The sequence below is a fragment of the Oncorhynchus gorbuscha genome, linkage group LG15 (assembly GCF_021184085.1).
Source record: "Oncorhynchus gorbuscha isolate QuinsamMale2020 ecotype Even-year linkage group LG15, OgorEven_v1.0, whole genome shotgun sequence".
NCBI classification, from domain to species: domain Eukaryota; kingdom Metazoa; phylum Chordata; class Actinopteri; order Salmoniformes; family Salmonidae; genus Oncorhynchus; species Oncorhynchus gorbuscha.
Window position 1 is genome coordinate 62,399,987 of NC_060187.1, and position 21,221 is coordinate 62,421,207.

General features: G+C 41.7%; 1 protein-coding gene and 1 pseudogene across 2 annotated transcripts; both read right to left on the minus strand.

Moving 5' to 3' along the window:
- Positions 1-224: 224 nt before the first annotated feature.
- On the minus strand, positions 225-6,192 carry LOC123997293 (annotated as a pseudogene).
- Positions 6,193-8,646: 2,454 nt separating this feature from the next.
- Positions 8,647-20,835, minus strand: LOC123997678 (septin-7). 2 transcript variants are annotated; one of them, XM_046302144.1, is made up of 15 exons: positions 20,684-20,835; positions 19,060-19,061; positions 18,809-18,911; positions 16,575-16,681; positions 14,572-14,672; positions 14,264-14,398; positions 13,430-13,547; positions 13,046-13,138; positions 12,469-12,565; positions 12,312-12,363; positions 12,041-12,169; positions 11,062-11,082; positions 10,315-10,450; positions 9,829-9,971; positions 8,647-9,571 (listed from the first exon to the last, which is right to left on the minus strand). In XM_046302144.1, exons 1-15 carry the CDS (start codon positions 20,685-20,687, stop codon positions 9,532-9,534), a joined length of 1,281 nt encoding a protein of 426 aa, XP_046158100.1. In that variant the 5' UTR covers positions 20,688-20,835; the 3' UTR covers positions 8,647-9,531. The 2 variants fall into 2 exon arrangements, with proteins under 2 accessions (XP_046158100.1, XP_046158101.1); XM_046302145.1 differs by lacking the exon at positions 11,062-11,082.
- Between the last annotated feature and the right edge of the window lie 386 nt (positions 20,836-21,221).

Genomic DNA, 21,221 nt, shown 5'->3' on the forward strand with positions numbered 1-21,221 from the left:
TGTTTGGTGTACTTGTGTGCACGTCTATGGGTTTTGTGTTTTCCCATTTTGTGGGTTTTTCCTGGACAGTTTAAGTCCCTCTGTTTGGGGCATTTGTTTGTTCAGTACGCCCTGTGTTTTTGTGAGGATTGGCTTATGTTCAGCGTTTCTCAGCGCATTAAAATAGCACTCCCCTGAACTCTCTGCTTCCTGCGCCTGACTCCTCACCCACTACACTCAGACCGTTACACCGTGTCTGTGGTAGCAAATGTCACCAACCCCCACTCCTCCGACCTTCGCAAGTGAACTGTTCAAAAAGACATACTTGCATAATTGAAGAAGCAGAAGGTGGTTGATCTTGCGTCGGGGAAAGTGTCTTGTCATCACCTGAAAGTTTAAGTTTGACGCTAAAAGTGCTACGTCTGTGCAGTTACAAATAATTGACCAGGTTAAGTTGCCGCCTTCAACTTTTCTGAAGAGCAAAATGAGCTTCACACTCTGAGCTTTAATTCCACTCATGTCCAGCTGAGAAAGACAACAAGAAAGAACAATTCAAGGCCTCGGGAGAAACACTATAGTAATCAAAACAACCATAAACAACAGCCCCAATACTGTAATATCCATGGATTACAAATTAAGCATGTGGTAATCAAATGAAGTGGCCATGAAAATGATGTGTGTGTATCAAATAAATCAAATATAACTGAAGCTTTGGAAAGACAGGGTCATGTGTGCCTTTCCAAGGACTCATGAGTGATCAAGTGTTGTACTCATCTAATAGGTAATTTCATGAAGGGCACTCCACTGTAAACTAATGGACACAAATGCCTACTGTAGCAAACACTTTGAAATTGAATGCTTAACCTTTCCGTCAAAAACCCTGCAGTATGTGGGATAGAAGATTAGAAAATTGTTGTCTTGAAACTCTTTCAATGTCAGAAATAACAGCTAAAACACCAAAAAAGGCATGCAAATTTACATGGTCTTGTTTACATGGTGAAAGAATGCCTCTTTAGTATGCATTTGAAGGTGGAGACATTGTGCTCTGAAGCTGGAAAATAAAAATCTGTTACGTCATCATTTCATAGTTCAATATCAATCAGAACAAGGTGAGGTGAGGATGAAAGAACCATAGAAATAGAATGATTAAATTAGATCTAATGATAACTTATATATTTCTATGGAAAGGACGTATAAAACCATTTTTAGTTTACAAACAATTGTCACAGTCGAGTGATGCACGCATCCCCACACCAGAAAGCTCTGTAGCAGGATATCTGACGCTAAAGTGAGGACCCTGACCAACTTAACAGTGACTGACTGATGACCATGAAAACATGCAAGACTGACGGCTATAGCTACAGTATGTTCAACAAGTGCATTATTCTTCTGGCTTCTAGCTCTAATTGTGATTTAATCAAACCTCTGATGACACCTGTGATGTTGCAGACGATAACCATCCGATTACGTGTTTGTTAACTTGCATGAGCTGCATTTGAAGTTGCATGTGATCGTATCCGCTGCTAGCTAAACAAAGAGGTTTCTGATGGCGAACCGCAAGGGCAACTTTTCATGACGAGGTCTGGTGATAGTTCTATTACCTGTGTGGTGATGTCAATCCTCCAGGGGTTGACCTGTAGCCCACCACACCAGCCCCCACGGCCGTACAGCCAGGTGCCATGTTCGTTGGGCACCGCCCAGAGGGGGCGGAGAGGCCCACCCGCATGGCACACCCCAGGGCTGAACCTGGAGAGTAACACAACCCCAGGAAACAGTCAGGACAATGGGATCGTTAAAGAATGCTGCACTGAAAACATGGTAAATGCAGTATAATGCATTGATATGGTAGGAGCTACATTAATTTGGAACAAAACGCATGACAAAAGACCCACACCTGACTCAATCAAATAAGAATAGGGTCACAAGCAGGAAAACGCCCTAGGACAGGGGTCATCAACAGGAAGCTTGCAGGCCAAATTGGCCCCCAAATTATTTTTGTTTTAGGGCAAAAAATATGAATTTCCAGGAATTTAGCTAAATCCTTTAATTTAGGAAATCTGTTCTCAAGTATTCATGCGAATACATAAAGAGACCTATGTGACCACGTCTCAATGTAATCAAGGTATGAAATTATTATGCTATTGTGAGATACAATGTAAATTAGGGCTTATTTACTGTGTAAAAACAATAATGTTCCACCCCCCCCCCCCTGTCCTTCCAATTATAATAAAATAATTGTCCCGCGGTTCAATTTAATTGCCCTCAGAGAAATACAGCCTCATCATGCTAATGTAACTATGGCCCAGACTATGGGAAGATTATATGAATCTGCATGACCAAACCTGAACGTTAGTCATTTCCCACCTGCAGAGTCAAAAATAAAAGTGTGATTGAATGCTCCCTTGACGAGGAAGTGGTGTGATGTCACACAGAACTCGCCGCAGCTGTTCTCGTCGCTCCCGTGGCCTGGGATTACAGCATACTAAGCACCTAAAACACAATATGGTACACAAAACGACTGATTGCAATAATAAATTGATTTGTAAAGCAGTTTCTACCCACATTATGGCCAAAGCACTAACTAAAACAAAGGCATATTAAAAAATGTAAGAACATGCAGTATATGACAATTACCCTTTATTATGAGTGAATGTAAACAGAATAAATATCAACTCTGCATCATACCTTTTAAGTTGAGGCTGGGACAGGAATTTGATTGACAAGAATACAACAAGAGACACCAACCAAAGGTGCCTCCACTGTACAATGACATCAGCTTCAAGGGGTAAAGCTTGGATGAGTGACTGGCTACAACAAGAGCAAAATCTAGTTATAACATGTGTTTGAAGAGTTCATCCTGTTACTTATTACCATATAAGAAATACAGAATGATACTGTCTTTAGACAGTATTGCATTGGTGCAGTAAGAAAAAGCTGATACTGGAGTACTTTTTCCTCTATGACTAATCTGTCATGACCGAGACTCTTAGGGGGGTTGTCCTTTGCCAGGACAACTTTCCAGCAACTATTTGCAAACATCCTGTTATTTTCTATGACACTTTGCTTAGGATGGAAGTGCACATCTTTTTCTACCCATGATGAAAGAGGGATGAAATGGTCTAAATTGCTCAAGAACAGTGATTTCAGTCCATTGTCACTAGTAGAACTGTACACAACAGGATGGCATACCCACACACTGGAAACCTATTTAATGTTGGGGTTTTTAAAGTGAAAGAGTCCTATTGCCTAACCATCACTTAGCATTTTCTATACAGTAAAAATACAGGTGTGGCATATCAAGAATCTGATTAAACAGCCCTTTCATTACACAGGTGCACCTTGTGCTGGGGACAATAAAAGGCCACTCTAAAATGTGCAGTTTTGTCACACAACACCACAGATGTCTCAAGTTGAGGGAGCGTGCAATTGGCATGCTAACTGCAAGAATACCAGAGCTGTTGCCAGAGAATTTAATGTTAATTTCTTTACCATAAGCCACCTCCAACGTCGTTTTAGAGAATTTGGCAGTACATCCAGTACGTGACAACCGCAGACCACGAGTAACCACGCTAGCCCAGGACCTCAACATCCGGCTTCTTCACCTGTGGGATCGTCTGAGACCAGCTGATGAAACTGAGTAGTATTTCAGTCCGTAATAAAGCCCGTTTGTGGGGAAAAACAGTCTGGTTGACTGGGCCTGTTCCCAAGTGGGTGGGCCTATGCCCTCCCAGGCACACCCCTGCCCAGTCATATGAAATCCATAGATTAGGGCCCAATGAATTTATTTCAATTGACTGATTTCCTTATATGAACTGTAACTCAGTTGAAATTGTTGCATTTATATTTTCATTCAGTATATATTTCCACACTATGAAGTTGAAGTAATACTGTAAAATTGTGAAGATTATGATAATACCCTTTTAGTGTAAGAGCTGTTTGAAAAGACTGCCTGGAATTTCTGCTTGTTTTTTGCACGGGTGTTTTGGCCTGTCTGGCTACATCACCAGGTGGTATAAGTTAGTAGACCAATAACAAAAACAGTTTCAAACCTCTGCCAATAAGTGCTAGTTTTCAGGTTACATATCCCTCCCATTAGGCCCCTCAGACCACTCCCACCCAGACAGTCCCAGCAAAATTATTCTTTGAGAAATTGCTCCTTAATAAGAAGCTTTTTGGTTCTTTTTTACACTTTTAATTGAAAACAACCACAATAAGGTACTTCATTGTTACCCAGAAATGATTTGATATGGCGATTTAAATAAATAAAAAAACATCAATGGAAGTCAATGGAAATGGAACAGCTTTGCCCTTCAAGAGTGATCTTAACAAATACCAAAATGCATTTTGGGGACTCATGTCAAATGGTATCAATATCATGTGACAACAAATGTACAGACTGTACCTGCGGGAAGGCTGTTCTACAGCGCCACATCTCCATGTTGCAATGGGGACTGAAACCGTTACAGCGCACAAACAGCTGCACAGTGTGACCCCAGTGGGAGTCATTCCTCTGGCTGGGACAGAACAGAAACGCGTCCAACTCCAACATGACTACCGACACAGTGAAATGGCAAAGTCAAAATTACTTTAAAATATCTATCAAATTCTAATTATATTCAAAGCTGGTGCATTTATTGTCGACTTAGTGTATGGCACGACCATAAATGCTGAGTGTACAAAACATTAGGAACACGTTCCTAATATTGTGTTGCACCCCTTTTGCCCTCAGAACAGCCTCAATTTGTTGGGGCATGGACTACAAAGTGTCGACAGTGTTCCACAGGGATGCTGGCCCATGTTGACGCCAATGCTTCCCATAGTTGTGTCAAGTTGGTTGGACCATTGTGATAAACACGGGAAAATGTTGAGCGTGAAAAACCCAGCAGCATTGCAGTTCTTGACACACTCAAACCAGTGTGCATTGGCACCTACTACCATACCCCGTTCAAAGGCACTTAAATCTTTTGTCTTGCCCATTCACCGTTTAAATGGCACACATACACAATCCATGTGTTCATTTTCTCAAGGCTTAAAAATCATTATTTAACCTGTCTCCCCCTTCACCTACACTGATTGTGGCTACTGCTCCACTCTGTCCTTGTATCTGTATCTCCTCAAACACAGGGACAACCCAGGCTGGGTCACGGAGTCTAGTCTGAAGCGCCTCACAGAAATCAAACCTATGAGGGAATGGTTATAGTTACCAAATAGCTGAAAATCTTTCTCTTTCTTCGAATACTCCTGACATATGAATTCCCGATGTCTTCAGTTTACTGTAATAACTGGGGAATCCATAGTGTGCTTACTGCTTACCACTGGGCCTGCCAGTTGATGAACTTGAAGGAGGGGTAGAGGAACCAGCCCATCTCAGACAGTGCCCCCTGCTGGTCAATGCCAATGAAGAAGTTTGGAGAGGGGGTACTCTGAAAGGACACGGTCACCATGTGCCCATATCTACAAAACATAGAATATAAACATCCATATATTCACTTTATTTGGTCCAATATTCATTTATGGTTGCGAATTTGCCAATCAACAAGTGTAAAATAACATACACAGTACGTTCTATTGACCATTGCTCGCATATCTCATCAGGTCATGAGTCGATAGATCATTTCCATGAGTAATCCATCCAAGACTACAGAGAGAACACTTCATCCTTAGAGGAAGCATGGATTCCAGTGAGTTAAGTGGGGAAACCAACTTGACCAAACACTGTATGAATCAGTCAGTCAGTCAGTGTTAGTTACCTAAGGGCCTGGGCGACAGAGGGCTCCCGGTGCACTATGGCAGCAGGTATGCCTAGTGGTGTAGAATATTTGTCTCCCACACAGTTCATATCCTGGATCGGGTTACCGGGACGTGCATATGGACAAGGACACCTGTGGCGTTGGACTTGACCATGTTCTTCACCTGGGGACGGAAACAAACAGTGTCAATGTGTTCCTTCATGTCAAGTTCAAGCACATGGAAAGTCTGCTTGTGAGTCTTTACACAACCTCTCACATTCTATGGGAAACATTATGGACAACTGTATAACAACTCTTCTGTTAATCCTGGAAAATGGCAGTTAAATGTTTCCCCGCGTCTCTCCACCTCTCCCTCTGTCCGTCTCACAACTGACCTTGGTGAAAAAGGAACCCAGGCAACGACACCTGCAGCGGAGGGGGCGGGCTCACACCCGTCGCCTGCATCAATCAACTGGTGTTTCATCTAGCGCCAGGAACCCATCAGCCAATCATATCGCACATCAAGTCTCTTGACAATCACTGGCATATTCCACCCTGTATGTAATTAAGATTTCAATAGATACGTCACTTCCAGAAGATGAACATAGAAAACAATAAATACATGGCCCATCTGTCATTAAATAACTCTGATGGCACCCTGAGAACTCTGAACTATAATATGTTCATCCAGGATAAAAAATAATAATAGTCAAAAAGGAAAGTTAAATGGACCACAGACAGTTGGGATCTAAATGCAAGGCACAATGAAACTTCCACTGGTGCTTTGATGAGTGCACCATTCCTACAGTGCATAGCGAGTATTCCCTACCTGTAGAGGTACAAACTGCCTGAGAAAGGCCACAGTTGTGTCCCGAACGGCCCCAGGAGTACAGCACACTGGGAATCCAGTTCCCATAGCCAAATACAGGAACAGGGGAGAAGTGCAATCTGGACAAAACGTATTTCTTTCTGTTGAACAGAAACACAAGGGGAAACTTGTAATATGTCAGTTCTGTTTAATGGCCTGTCTCCTCTATATTAACAAACAACAGTACAAATGTGTGTTGCTCCTTTGTAATGATACCTATGGGTGGGTGCTATCGGGTAGGTCCTGGACCAAGTCGGTTAATGACGACTCGTAGTTCTACAGGCACACCAAAAAGGCAGACTTGTTGGTAAAAGCAGGAATTACCAATGGCCCGTTCAACCCTGCATGTTGCGGGTAAACGAATTCTCCATCCAGGGTTACCACAGAAAGCTGGAGCTGTGTTGCCTGGCTCCAATACCGTGACTTGTTGAGGAGTTATTTTGGATATGAAGTTGACGGTGCTGTGCGCAAATGTAGATGTTGAGAATGCACGCTCGTCGTAGTCTAAATTATGAGTTGACTTCATCCCTCTAATTTTCGCTGTTTACACTTTTTGAATGACATGTAGGTCGAACGTTACTATTAAGCAGCAGAGCACCAACGTTTGATAATAAGAGTACCCCCTCTCCAATAACCAAGTCATTGCTGTATAAATGCAGAATATGTATATATCTTTTTTTAATTGACAGCATTGAGCCGGGAGTTGACAGACGGTATAAGGACGAGTACTTCATTGTTTATTCCAAGGGATTTGTGAAGTGGGCGCGTGCGCTTGTACGGCGCCCCATAAATGCTAAAAAGTCTTACAGACGGAAGGATTATTACTGTATGTGTGTTTATGTGTGTTTATAATCTTCTCATGATTAGCCTAGGCTACTATCAAATGAATAAGCTAAATTGTGTATTTTATTTATTCAGAGGAAATTGCAACGATCTGAGCAATATAAAAAATCCTGAAAAGAATGACTCGAAAACCTGAGTCACGCCAATTCTTTGGTCTTATGGGGAAAAGAGGCTCTGGTAGAGGCTAACTACTTTCTAGTAATAATTCAATATTTTAAATATATTCTATTTCAATAAAAGCTCATCTGTATTTTTGCTTTTTCCCTTCCACTCTTTACAGCAAAATCCCAGGTAACAAGACCAGGTAAGTGTTTCCCGCATTACACTGTTGGTACTAACCATTTCAACTCAATTTTACTGAGGCTACTATTATGATGATATTCATGGGATATAAGGCACATAGATCCTATTAAATATGTAATTCTATGATAGAAGGTATGAACGCCAGTAAGGTGGAACTTATCTCATGCCATATACAATTCATACGAGACTCTGCTGTGTAATGTCAAAATGGGATCACTATGGGAGATGTACTTTTCTCAGTCTGAAATTGCCCTACTATCACCTCTTTCACAGGGCAGAAATTTGAGTCTTTTGTTGGACCGATGTGTAAAAGGAGTTCAGAGGAACAAGGTAAAATATCAGCATTTTAGTGTATCCATGACTCATTTTTTTCTTTCTTCTTAGGACATATTGTTGATTACTGTTATTCCTGCAGGTTCCTTCTAATGGATCTCCATAGCAGCTACATACAACTTGCATCAAAATAATTAAGTGTGAACCAGGATGCACTGAACATGTGTTTGCATGATTGTTTCAGTCAAGCGGTGAAGTCCAATGTTTTGAAAACATTTTTTGCATCAGCAAATTAACAGTACTTGCAAAAATTGCTTTAGAAAATGAAGGAATATGCATATTACTGTGTGAAATGTCAAATCTATTCAGGCAAATAACCTGCTAGTGCTCTGAAAACATTCATATTGTCCATGTAATGTGGCAGGATACTTACATCAAAAGTAAAACCACTAAACTGAGAAACGCTGAAAAGGAAACCCATGTTGCCCTCTGGTGGAGATATGGTGTAGACAAAGCAGATTAATACTGAACTACAGAGCAAAAATAAGTAACACATTTAAACTGTTTAAATATCAGTAGGCCTACATAATAGGTATTCTGAATGTAGTAATGCAGTATCAACATGCATCTCTTAGCAGCATTCATTGCATCGCAAGTCTATCACATGTTTATTAAGAGACTTTGTACAATACAAATAAAAAATACAGATGGAGTACATAGGCAAAGCAAAATATGGTATTGACTTCCTTGTCCCACTTAATCTGATGACATGTGGAGTTACAGAAATATTCCTTTCATTTATTTTTTTGCTCTTTGTACGACTACTGAATGTATTTTAAACAGTCAATCCTCCTCAGAAACTGGTCAAAGCTTCAGATGAATTCTTACATACAAAAAAAAAAAAGAACATTAGCTGGCTCGGTGTATATATAAAAAATAAACTAACTGAAATATAACATTTATGAAGTTAATGGTGGTCCAAGGCTAGTGAAATTGGCTAAAAACAGAATAAAGCATTACATTTTGGAAAAAGCTTCAGCCATAAAAATAAAAAAAAGCCCAAGGTGCATTTTAGCCTCTTTTAGATTTCCCATTCCTCCTATTGAGAGACCGAGACTGTCGTTTCCTGTTAGGCTACATCGCATGGGGAGCTGTTCAGTATGAGGTTTATCTGTTACACTTTACTAAACAAAACGCTTTTTGGAAATGCCATTTCCTTTTCCACATCATGGAAGAGCTTTTGTGCATGTAAACAAATAAAACCACTGAAACATGATTGTTGCTCTGCATAAAACTGTAATCAGTTGTTAAATAGACATTGCAACCTTGGGCAGTATTCAGTTATATATAGGTTTGGCCTGTCTAAGACGGTAAGTTTGGTTAAGGTAAACACATTCCTTGGAGAAATCCACAGGCAGCTCTCTTCCGGTCATTGTGACAGTACATGCAGACCCAGCTGGGCTGTACAAGAGCTTTGGTGCCACACATAGATGTCCAAGCTGGCAACAAGTACAACTTGGTGTTTCTTCAGACTGTCTAAAATATCTTCCCCTTCTTTTTGTTCTTTTCCAGAGTCCTGTAGAGGAGATCATGTTGCAGTGAATATAGTATATAAGGCAATATAATGATGCAAACATTTACAAACAGTGGTTGAGATAATGATTATACAACAGTGACATCTAGTGGGACACGCTGGTATTACATTCTGCACACACCCTTGTTTGTGTGTCCAGTTGAGCTTTTTTCTCTAGCCAACAGACAACAATAAATAGAGCTACATTTGTAACAACCAAAGTCACCACTACAGTTCAGGCGTGTGACAGACACTGTTACCTGGAGGCATCCAGTCTCTGTTGCTCCAGGCGCTGATTGGCCTCCCAGTTGGCCCGGTCATCCTCAAACTGGCGTCTCTTCTCCTCCAGCTCCTTGTGCTGGGCCTCCAGATTCTTCTTCATCTGCTCATGACGCCTTGACAGCTGCAGAAGAGACATTTTGAAAACAATTGAGAAGACATGCTCACAACTGTGACTCACTGAATAACTGACAATTGTTGCAAAGAAGACTATCCTGGTTAAATAAGTGTGCATTTGGAAATGTAACACTTCAGAGAGAGGGGCAGTGAAGTTCACGTTCAGACACACACACACACACGAGAACTAGTCATTAAACACATCCACTCACACCCCCCACTCCCTGTCTCACTAAGACTTTCAGTGCATCAACACCCACCAAAAGGTGAGTGTTTATGCATCAGGAAGTAAGAAGTCAAACCATACGGTAGGGGTCAGTAGTGTAGTAAGGCAATGTGACTGATGTTACCTCAGCCTCGGAATCTTTCAGCTTCTGGATCTTCTCCTTGACCTTCATCTCAAACACCTGTTCCATTTCCATCTCCATCTTCTTCATCTTGGCCACGTGCTCCCGCCGCTCCTCCTCCATCTGAGCCAGGGGGCTCCTGCAGGGTCACACACGTATGCAGGAAAACAGTCAGACCAGTCCCACAGTGCACCGTCACCATCCATCACCAACACAGTGGAACAATCCGCACAGTAATGTCACCCCCATTTCCTTGCAGGTAATTGGCACATACAAGGATCTATGCATGAAAGGAATGGTAGGACTCAATGTGGTGACTGAAGTGTGGAAAAGCAGAGGGAAGAAGAAACCCAATTTGCTCAAAGACCAGCACCAAGCAATCACGGAGCTGAGTTAGCTAAGCTGTTAGCATAGGCTAGTGAGTAACTGTAGTGAAAAAGTGGTGCTTTGCGATGTTAGCTTAGCTAAATGTTAGTAAACTCAATTGAAAGTGAGAAGAAGCCACCAGTCTAACTACGCTAATTACACGTGAAGTATTTGCAATGTAATATGCATGTTTATCAATTCCCAGTTGACTTCTCAATGTTGGCATCCTTGAGACATTGTCTGACATGAGGGGGGAGAAAGGAGAGAAGAAAACACCCTGAACTGGGAGAAAGAGAATCCAGACAGAAGAACACGGACAAGGGAGGAAAATGGTATATAAAAAATAAAATAAAAGATCTAAGGAAACATAAATTGACCACTTACATGCCTTCACCTGTGTCATGTCTAAAAAAACAGAAACACACACACTTAGCATGCTGCGATAAAATCATGCACTACGACAACGGAAAAACTAAAACGGACTGACCGCACTAACTAAAACAGACACTAAGAACGAAACATCTACTTTCTCGCAGTAAACAAGGAAAAGTTTACAAAGAAACAAAACCACTTTAAGAGGCATGAAACGGTGTGTGTAGTAGTAGTGTGCAGTAGTAGCCTTACATTAGTAGCATGTGTTTGGTGCGTAGCTGTGCATTAGGAACCGCAGCGTGTGAGGGTGTCTCTCAGTAAAGAACTACGATGTGGAGCGTGTTTGGTGTACATAACAGGGTCTTAGGTGTGAGAGATCAGCAGTGTGGAATTTAAAGGGATAGTTATGGATTTTGGCAACCACGCCCTTTTCTACTTCCCAAGAGTCAGATGAACTTGTGGATACCATTTTTATATCTGTGTCCAGTATGAAGGAAGTTCAAGATAGCGTTGCAAGCCAATGCTAACTAGCGTTAGCACAATGACTGGAAGTCTATGGGTATCTGCAGATAGCACACGCAATGACTGGAAGTATAAGGGTAAGACTAGATAGCAATTGCGCTTACGCTAGTTAGCATTGTACTAGATAGCAACTTCCTTTAAACTGCACGGAGAGAGACATAAAAATGGCATCCCCGAGTTCATCAGACTCTGGGGAAGTAGATAAAGGGCCTCATTGCCAAAATCCATAAGTGTCCCTTTAAGCTGTAATACCCGCCTTTGGAATGATGGACCTATATTGGAAAAGAATTACCCCCAAGAACACTACAACAATAATCATCCATTTATACACAGCCTAAATATCACGTCAATATGATAAAACATTTCAAATGTCCAGTAGATTATCTGTCAGGTAAAATATGCCTTTAAGCAAAAAAAAAGTTAGGCTGTGCATGTTAAATAGAGAATCACTGGTAGCTGTTGGACTCACTTCGTCGACTGTTGACCCTTGACCCTGTTGTTGTCCTGTCCGTTGTAGGTGACGGCTGCCAGCTTCCTGCTACGGTAGTTCTCATAGTGGACGTTATTGGTCACGTCCTTCAGGTCCTGCATGTGGGTTCTGTACGCAACAAAACAAGTCTTAGAAACCATCATATTGAGGCTATGGTCAATGTGGTTGACAATGTTACAATTTGATTCATTTTAAAAAATCCATTGTCATTTCCTATACATTTTTGTAACTTCATGTTTTGAGTCTGTACCTGATGAGCATGTCTCGTAGGATGGTGAAATCACAGTGGTCTCCGTTCTCAACTGCAAGGAAAGACAATCAATACATATTCAAACCCCTCTCCAAAAGGAGCCTCTTAATAGATTTTCCCTTTTCCCTCTAACTTAATCTCCCATCATGCCTGGTACCTTCTGCCACTCCCCATGGGTACTGTCTTCCTCTGGTCCTCTTCCCATTCACCTCGATGATGGTGTTACTGCCCACCACGGCCAGGGGCAGACGGTCCTGCAAGCAAAATAACAACGGCGTGTGAGACGTGTGTGTGTGTATGCAACAGCCCCTCCAGAATTTTGTGATAGGCTAGTTGTGAGCCAAAATATTTGGTTTTGCTGCAGCAATTCAGATATTTTACATGGCAATTTGCAACGATTTTGACCAATTTGGAAAAAAGTTTGACATGCTGCTTGATTGAACCATTTTATGCAGTAAAAGTAAGTTATTGGTTAAAATGTCCAGCACTCTTTTTGTGTGCAGTGATTGGAGAGCTATATGTGGTTATAATGCAATGATTTGACTGTTTTATGTGGTAATAGTGCGGTGATTGGTAATTTGCACACCCTCACATAATAAGCAGGGAATTGTTGATTTTGCAAAAACAATATCCAGGCGGGACTGATGCAGCTAAGTGCCTAACAGTTCAAATGGCTAAGTTGGTTGGTGCACGCATGGTGCTTACAACTCCTCGAGGTACATTTTGTATTATACCTTGATCTTCTTCACCAGTTTGTTCTCTTCCTCATCATCCGTCTCTGGGAACTCGTAGATCTTGATTTTATGTTCCAGGATTTCCCGCATGATCTGAGGGAAGGTTCAGTATGATTTATTAACATAAAAATAACTGTCTCACACGTCTTTTGTATCATCATGTGGTATCAACTCCATTCAGACTGTACTGCCCAGGGGAAATTTAGAGGGCATCGTCAGAGCAGTATGTGGAATGGGAAACCTCCCATTCTGCCCAAACAGTCCATTTCTATCAGCAACAATCAAGTCTTCGTCTGTGTAAACCCTTGACGCCCCGCCCCCCCCCAGACAGAGCCCAGCCCCCCCCAGACAGAGCCCAGCCCCCCCCAGACAGAGCCCACTGACCTGCTTCTTGAACCGTTGGCACTCCTCTGGGGTGAGAGTGTCTGCTTTTGCGATCAGTGGGATGACGTTCACCTTCTCATGCAACCGTTTCATAAACTCAATATCCAGAGGCTTCAGTCTGGAGGGAGACGTGACAAAATGTACATTAATACCATAAATGCTGGGGTAGGGGGGTACTGATGGACAGATTCCTGACAGGTCCACTATTTTCATAGCAAACCACGAAGCTCACATTTCTTTCCTTACATCTATTAACTAATAAAACATTGTTTGCAATGGAGCTCTAGTAGTGTAAACAAACAAGTAATTTATCAACGATGACAACACAAATAACTACTGTCTGTGTCCAGAACACTTTCCCCAGCTGTTTCCCGTGAGCATTGTCACTGCGCAAGGCACTCGAGTGCGAGTCAGCTTATATCAGCTGGTGCTGCGAGGAGTGTGTGTGAGGGGTCAGTGTGTGAGAGGCCAGCATAAGCTGCTCATCCTAAGAGCCTGTCTCAACATTGACTGGGGGATTGTAACGACAATGTCCCGTAGAACAGAGAATGAACAGTCACATCCCATTTACCCCAGAGCCACGATACATACAGCCTTCTCTGACAGATGGCCAATGCCCTTTAGCATTAACAGTCATATGTAACAACTATATAGGTATATTGCAAAACAACCCTAAAGAGTGAGAAAAAAAAGCCTAAGAGGCAGTAGCCAAAAATTATTGGAATTTCTAATATGGGGTATTCTACTTTACACTTGTGAAATCTTAGTAAATCTCAAGACGCCCTCCCCCTTCATTCACACTATCTGACCTCTCTCCCTCCCACCCAGACTCACCCGTGTCCCGAGGGGGCGATGAAGTAGAGGCAGCACTGCACTCTGCTGTCAGGCATCAGTCGTCTGTTCACCCGCGACTCACAGTTGAGGTAATCTTCAAACTTGCTGTCTATGTGGTCGATGACCGGCTGCCAGCTGCGCGGTACACACAGCCACAGGGAGGAAACAAACCCACACACATTGAGCCAAAAATGGACGCTACTTCCTGGAAACCTGCTCGCAAGCTATGAGCTGAAATGGCTGTCAAATGGGCCAAGATCAATGCATTTATTGGAGCCAAAATAGAGTTGTCGTCAAATGTTGCGTACCAGTTGCTATTGTCCACAGCGTCGCCGAATCCTGGGGTGTCGACTATTGTGAGCAGGAGCTGGACACCACCTTCCTTTACTAACACTTTGGATTGCTCCACCTGGGAAATAAAGAATTATATTAGCCTTCAATAGTTGCCTTGTCTAAATGCATACTGTTACTGTTCATATTTGGTATATGACAGTGAGATAGTGAACAATACAACTTTCCTAAGAACCATCATAAGAATATTAAGCACCCACTACACTTCTGGTTGTTTAACTTTTGGACAACAATGCCGTACCCAATGTGTTGAGCCAACACCAGTCTCCACAAGAGAGTGTTTGCCACAACACAGAAGAAATGAGCATTCTGCCAATCCCAATGAAGGGAATGAAGAGGACCAAAACAACCTCTCAGGAAGACAACTTGTCGCCAAATGTGTGTAGCACACATTGAGGCCAGTGGGTGATGCTCATTCTAGTTGCATGTATCAGCATGCAGTCTAACACTGTGCTATTACCGAACTATGCAGAGGAACCAGAAAAACAGACGAGCGTCTGTGTGGAGATAACGTTGCATTTGAGGCCAAGTAGAGCATGTTTCTGGACTAAATGACATCCATAATGTCGAAGTGGGAAATGTTGTTTGAATTTAATTTTCACATTGAATGAAATAAAAAGCTGAAACGTCTTGAATCGTGCAGTGAAACACAGATTCAACCACAAAGACCAGGGATGTTTTCCAATGCCTCGCAAAGGGCACCTATTCATAGATGGGTAAAATAATAATAATTTAAAGCAGCCCTTCAATAGCCCTTTGAGCATGGTGAAGTTATTAATTACACTTTTGATGTTGTATCATGACACCCAGTCACTAAAGTGATACAGGCGTCCTTCCTAACTCTGTTGCCGGAGAGGTGACTTTAAAATCAAATCAAATTTATTTATATAGCCCTTCGTACATCAGCTGATATCTCAAAGTGCTGTACAGAAACCCAGCCTAAAACCCCAAACAGCAAACAATGCAGGTGTAAAACAGTTACAGCATTTAAATGGCTGTGATCGGAGAAAACTGAGGATGGATCAACATTGTAGTTACTCCACAATTACTAACCTAAATGACAGAGGAAGCCTGTACATAATAGAAAATATTCAAAAACATGCATCCTGTTTGTAGTAAGGTACTAAAGTAATACTGCAAAAAATGTGAAGCAATTAACACTTTGTATTCAGGACAAAAGTTATGTTTGGAGCAAATCCAATAAAACACATTACTGAGTACCACCCTCCATATTTTCAAGCATAAAATGGTGGCTGCATCATGTTATGGGTATGCTTGTAATCGTTAAGGACTGAGGAGTTTCAGGATCAAAAAAAAGAAAGAAATGGAATAAAGCTAAGCACAGGCAAAATCCTAGAGGGAAACCTGGTTCAGTTTGCTTTCCACCAGACAGAGATTAATTTATCTTTCAGCAGGACAGTAACCTAAAACAAGGCCATATCTCCAGTGTAGTTGCTTACCAAGAAGATAGTGAATGTTACTGTATGGTCGAGATATAATTTTGACTTAAATCTATGGGAAGACCTGACAATGGTTGTCTAGTAATGATCGACAATCAATTTGACAGAGCTTTGAAAACATTTAAAATAATAAAAGGCAAATGTTGCACAATCCAGGTGTGGAAATCTTTTTAGAGAAAGACTCACAGCTGTAAATCGCTGCCAAATGTGCTTCTACAAAGTATTGACTCAGATGTGTGAATACTTATGTAAACATTCGCAAAAATAAAACAAAAACAATCCGTTGTGGGGTATTGTGTGTAGATGGGTGAGAAAATTCAGGCTGTAACACAAAATGTGGAATAAGTCAAGGGGTATGAATACTTTAGTCTGCTCTATATCACAGAAGGTGTTTCAAATGCCAAGGTATCAACACTGAGGAAAACTAACATGGTCACCAGTGAAATAAGGATATTCAACCAGAGAATCCAGGACTGCTAAGCAGAAGTGTTTTAAACTACCTGTACAGTCTTTTTGACTCTGTGTGAAGGCCCAGGGTATTCTGACGAGTACAAGTCTGTCAGGAACAGAGAGTTGATCAACGTGGACTTGCCCAATCCCGATTCACCTAGAAGAAAACAAAAACTGTTGCAATAAAAATGTATCTATTTTTTTAAATAAAAAATGTAAGCACGGCTCATATAGCCTAATGACAGTGTTGCTACATTACGATCATTGTCATTTTTAAATGAGTGAGTCAATGCAATTCAAATCAACATATTGGCCTAGTGTGCACAGTAATATATATATATATATATATAGTTGCATGAATGGCTATCACACAGAGGGATATACTTGCTTTCAACATGCATGGTTAGCCTTTTATAATGTCTTTGAATGTTGTTCTTGCAGTATATCCCACTGTGTGATAGCCATTCATGCAACTTTAGAGGCATCCCATGGTACTGTAGAAGATTCTAATAAAGCCCAGCCAATAAATCCCATCAAAGGTCATGTCTTTGATTGGGGGCCATTGACATTTGTCCAAGACGACCATCCATCTAATGATTGTGTAAAGGGCTAGGACAACAGCTCCTGGTCTGAACGTGGCTAGAGAATGCCTCATCATGCCGGCTGGGTGGTCCCATTTCTCTAGCGTGGCTAGCCATTGTGTGCCTGGTCTCCATGCTCCTGGGGAATGAAATCATTAGGGCAGTGGAAATTACCACTGGCACTGACCTCGATCGTCAACGGGCTGCTGTTTACAGGCTACAGTATTGAGAGCTACCGTTTCTGTGTTGAGTGATTGCACTTGACTACGTGCATTTCAATGCCCATCATCATACTCCTATGGATATGGATGGCTAGTTTATATCAACACGCCAGTGTTTTCCATGTAACAGGACAGGTTGGCGCGCTGCACTCAGCGAGGCATAGTGCCAGTCACCGCCGATAACGCTAGCCCTTTCTCACACTACCTGTGACCTAAGCCAGCAGGGACATGTGGGCTCAAATCTCCTCAGGGAGAAGAGGAGCTAGCTCTGCCTACTGCCGAGGCAGTGTGTATGTAACCGTGTACGAGACTGATATTGCTGAATTAGCAAACTAGCAACCATTTTCTTTTTTGCTGTAGATTTTGTATTAAAATGTACAAAAATGGATACAAAAACCTCAGCAAAACAAGAAAAATGGTTGATAGTTTGACTCTTTGCTAATTCAGCAATATCAGTCTCGTACACCATTACATACACACTGCCTCGGCAGTAGGCAGAGCGAGCTCCTCTACCAAGTCCTGAGGAGATTTGAGCCCACATGTCCCTGCTGGCTTAGGTCACTGGTAGTGTGAGAAAGGGCTAGCGTTATCGGCGGTGACTGGCACAGCGCACTTTGCCTCGCTGAGCGCAGCACGCCAACCTGTCCTGTTACATGGAAAACACTGGTGTATTTATATAAACTAGCCTGCTTCACGAGCAAAATATGCATAGTTTGTGCTGAGTTTGCATTCACAGAAATAGGACTTTAAAAATTATTATTATTATTGCACCAATCAGGCTGGCGAAATCTTCAAGGCATTTCTGGGCCCCAACAGCCAACTTGGGCACCATCCAGCACACTGCCTTAAAGGACCTTTTATACAGCAGGGTAAATCATGGTGACTTGTTTAAGAGGAACCATATTGTATGCGAGTGCCTGGCAAGGCAGACATGTTTATATAGAATGACCAGTATAGCCCGACTTCTTAAACTGATCAATGATAAACCCATGACTGGCTCAGAAAGAGGCTGCTGTTCAGATGAAATGTGAGATGAACTATTCTTAGCAGTGAGGGAGAACTCCTGCTATGCCGACCACAGGAAATGGCTTGACCCAAAGAAACATTTTCCCTCCAAACAGTGACTGATTAGCAAAGGAAGGTCCTGGCCGAGTTCAATGACCGCATCCAAGTACTACAACGGCACTCTTGTATTTCTGATAATACTGCACAGTTTTTTAATAAATCCAATCAAAAACAATGCTATTTTAAAAAGGCAGGCAGACGTGGAAAAAAAGTAAACGAGAGAAGTTATCTTCCCTCCCCCGACAGAGGAGGTTAAAACCACACACATGCACTTTGCTTGCACATAACTATTCCTTTCTCAAAATGTAAACTTACTATACAGAGCTTTTACTGGTCAACTGTATTGTTAAAACTGAAATGAGTGAAAACATGACTCGGTTGAACCATGACCTCAATATATGAAAAGCATTTTCTTACCAACAACCATCAGGGTGAATTCAAAGCCTCTCTTCACCGACTTTCTGTACACTTGGTTGGGAAGGCTAGCAAAGCCCACATACCCCTCCAGATTCTTTTGTTGCTGGAAAGTAACATAGGAGCACAACATCACCACCACAGCTTTTGCAATGTTATGTAACAGGCCAAGGTTACTTCAAAATTAGGGGAAAGTAATTCTGATACGCAGTAAAATAAACATTGGCCTAACTTTCCAATCCATCCATACTTACAGCTGTTTTATGGAAATAATCATGTGATGTGGTCCAAAGTGAGGTAAGAGCCAGAGGAGAGAACACAGGCGACAACAATCAATATCAGCAATAATCCTAACAAAGAATACTGTTTTCAGAATCAATTTCACAAACTGTAAAGCCTGGGGATAAATAATGTGTATTTAGGCTAGCAAGCATAACATCACAGAGTTGGATAGTACGGTACAATGTTATTCACGGTTGTTGGCTTTCCTATGGGGTATAACAGAGTCCAATCTCTGCGATGCCCTTAGCCTTGGACTGTTGTTTAAATGTTTTCAATTGAAAGCCTATGTCTGTGCGAAATTACCATTCAAACTAAGTCTTCTTTACGTCCATGCATGGTATAAGTGAGATCACTATCTGTACACCAGTGGAGGCTGGTGGGAGGAGCTATAGGAGGACGGGCTCATTGTAATGGATAGAATGAAAGAAACGGCATCAAACCTGGCTTCCATGTGTTTGATACTGTTCCATATATTCCATTCCAGCCATCACAATGGGCCCGTCCTCCCACCAGCACCTACTGCTTTACACTGTTACATGGAAAAAGTTTCTGGCAACTGATTCAAATCCTTCTTCACGATTATGCTAGCTAGTGTGGTTTCCGTTTCAGTTAGCGGGTCAACTGAAGGAAGTGGTGAGAGGAGTACAAATGTTTCTCATGCAGTCATGAGTGCATCTTCATCGCAATTTAATAAGCATTTTTTAATTAAAAACCTGGCTTACTTTCACTCGGTCCTACCCCCAAACCAATATGAAAAGGGAGACACCCAAAGATACCCATTGTCAGACTTGACTCGTCCTTAGATCTAGGTCTGATAATCTAGCTGTGTTGGCTTGAGCGAGTGTTTATCCTCATCTGTCCCTTCCCTCAGATTATCAGAGCATACTCTGGTTTGCTGTTTTCTACACTATATGGTGTCACACACACACACACACACACACACACACACACACACACACACACACACACACACACACACACACACACACACACACACACACACACACACACACACACTAATCTACTTTTTCAGTGTAACACTCATGGGCAAATCAAGTGTTTGAAATAGCTGGAAGTAAATACATTGCTTGACATTATTGTTTTGCTAGCTAACAAACAATGGCTTGCTCGGTGAATACTGGGACAGTCATTTAATTTAAGGGTAAGGATTTGGCGTTAGCATTTTCTGAATCGTAGGCTAGCAAGCCAGCTGGCTAACGTTAGGTGGTGAACATGACGTTATCGCCACAATAAATAAAGAAAGCTAGCTAGAGTTACCTCGATTGAGTTTGCTTAACAAACACCAGATACATAACATAAAACATTAGCTTTTGGAATTAACCACTAGGTAGATCAAATTGGCGCAAGCAATTCGCGATGAGGGACAAAATAACTACACAGGAAATGCCTAAGCTAATGCTAACCTGCTAGCAACTCATCCAACAACTGGTGGGGGGACGACTGGGCGTTGGTTACTCAGACAACTAGAAAGTCACGAACAACCATTACTTTAAAATAGCTATTCTGATACAACAAGCTATAAATGTCATTTCCAAACCAGTTTTCGGACATTTTTTATACAGTAAGTAGGCTCACCCATAATGTTGACGTTTGCTGCCGCTCAGAAACCGATCATTCACAACCCGACATTCCCCTTCTCACTAGCGCATACCTACGTACTATGGCCGACGTAATGTCACACCTGAACGACGGAGAGTACGCCAGATACAATGCGTACTGCGATTATGAATAGCAAAAATTAAGGACCAAACATCTCGCGGTAGTTTGTTCATCGCCTGAGTTATCCACATGCTATCGCGACAACAGTGTTACATTTTTCAAAAAATGTAGATCTGTTTTCATCTGGATTTTTTTCCATCAACAGAAACCTGACATAAACTGTGCATCTACTTAACTTTCCAAATCGGAAGTTTATTTAGCATATATAGCTAGATGCACACAGGTTAGTAGTGTATGAAAATAAATATGAATCAAAATAAGAGTTATAAACCTACTTGTTAATTTACAGTTATTTAGTATTAATGTGTTTATTTATGCACTTGGTGAAATTGCAACAACCACTGAGCTATAATAACAGGGGAACAACAAACAACTACATTCCAAAGACAAAATT

Coding starts and splice junctions, on each gene's coding strand:
- LOC123997678 (XM_046302144.1), bottom strand. Junction 14,673..16,574: donor GAGTCAAAAAGACTGTACAG/GTAGTTTAAAAC, acceptor TTTATTTCCCAG/GTGGAGCAATCCAAAGTGTT. Junction 13,139..13,429: donor GCCAACGGTTCAAGAAGCAG/GTCAGTGGGCTC, acceptor ACCTTCCCTCAG/ATCATGCGGGAAATCCTGGA.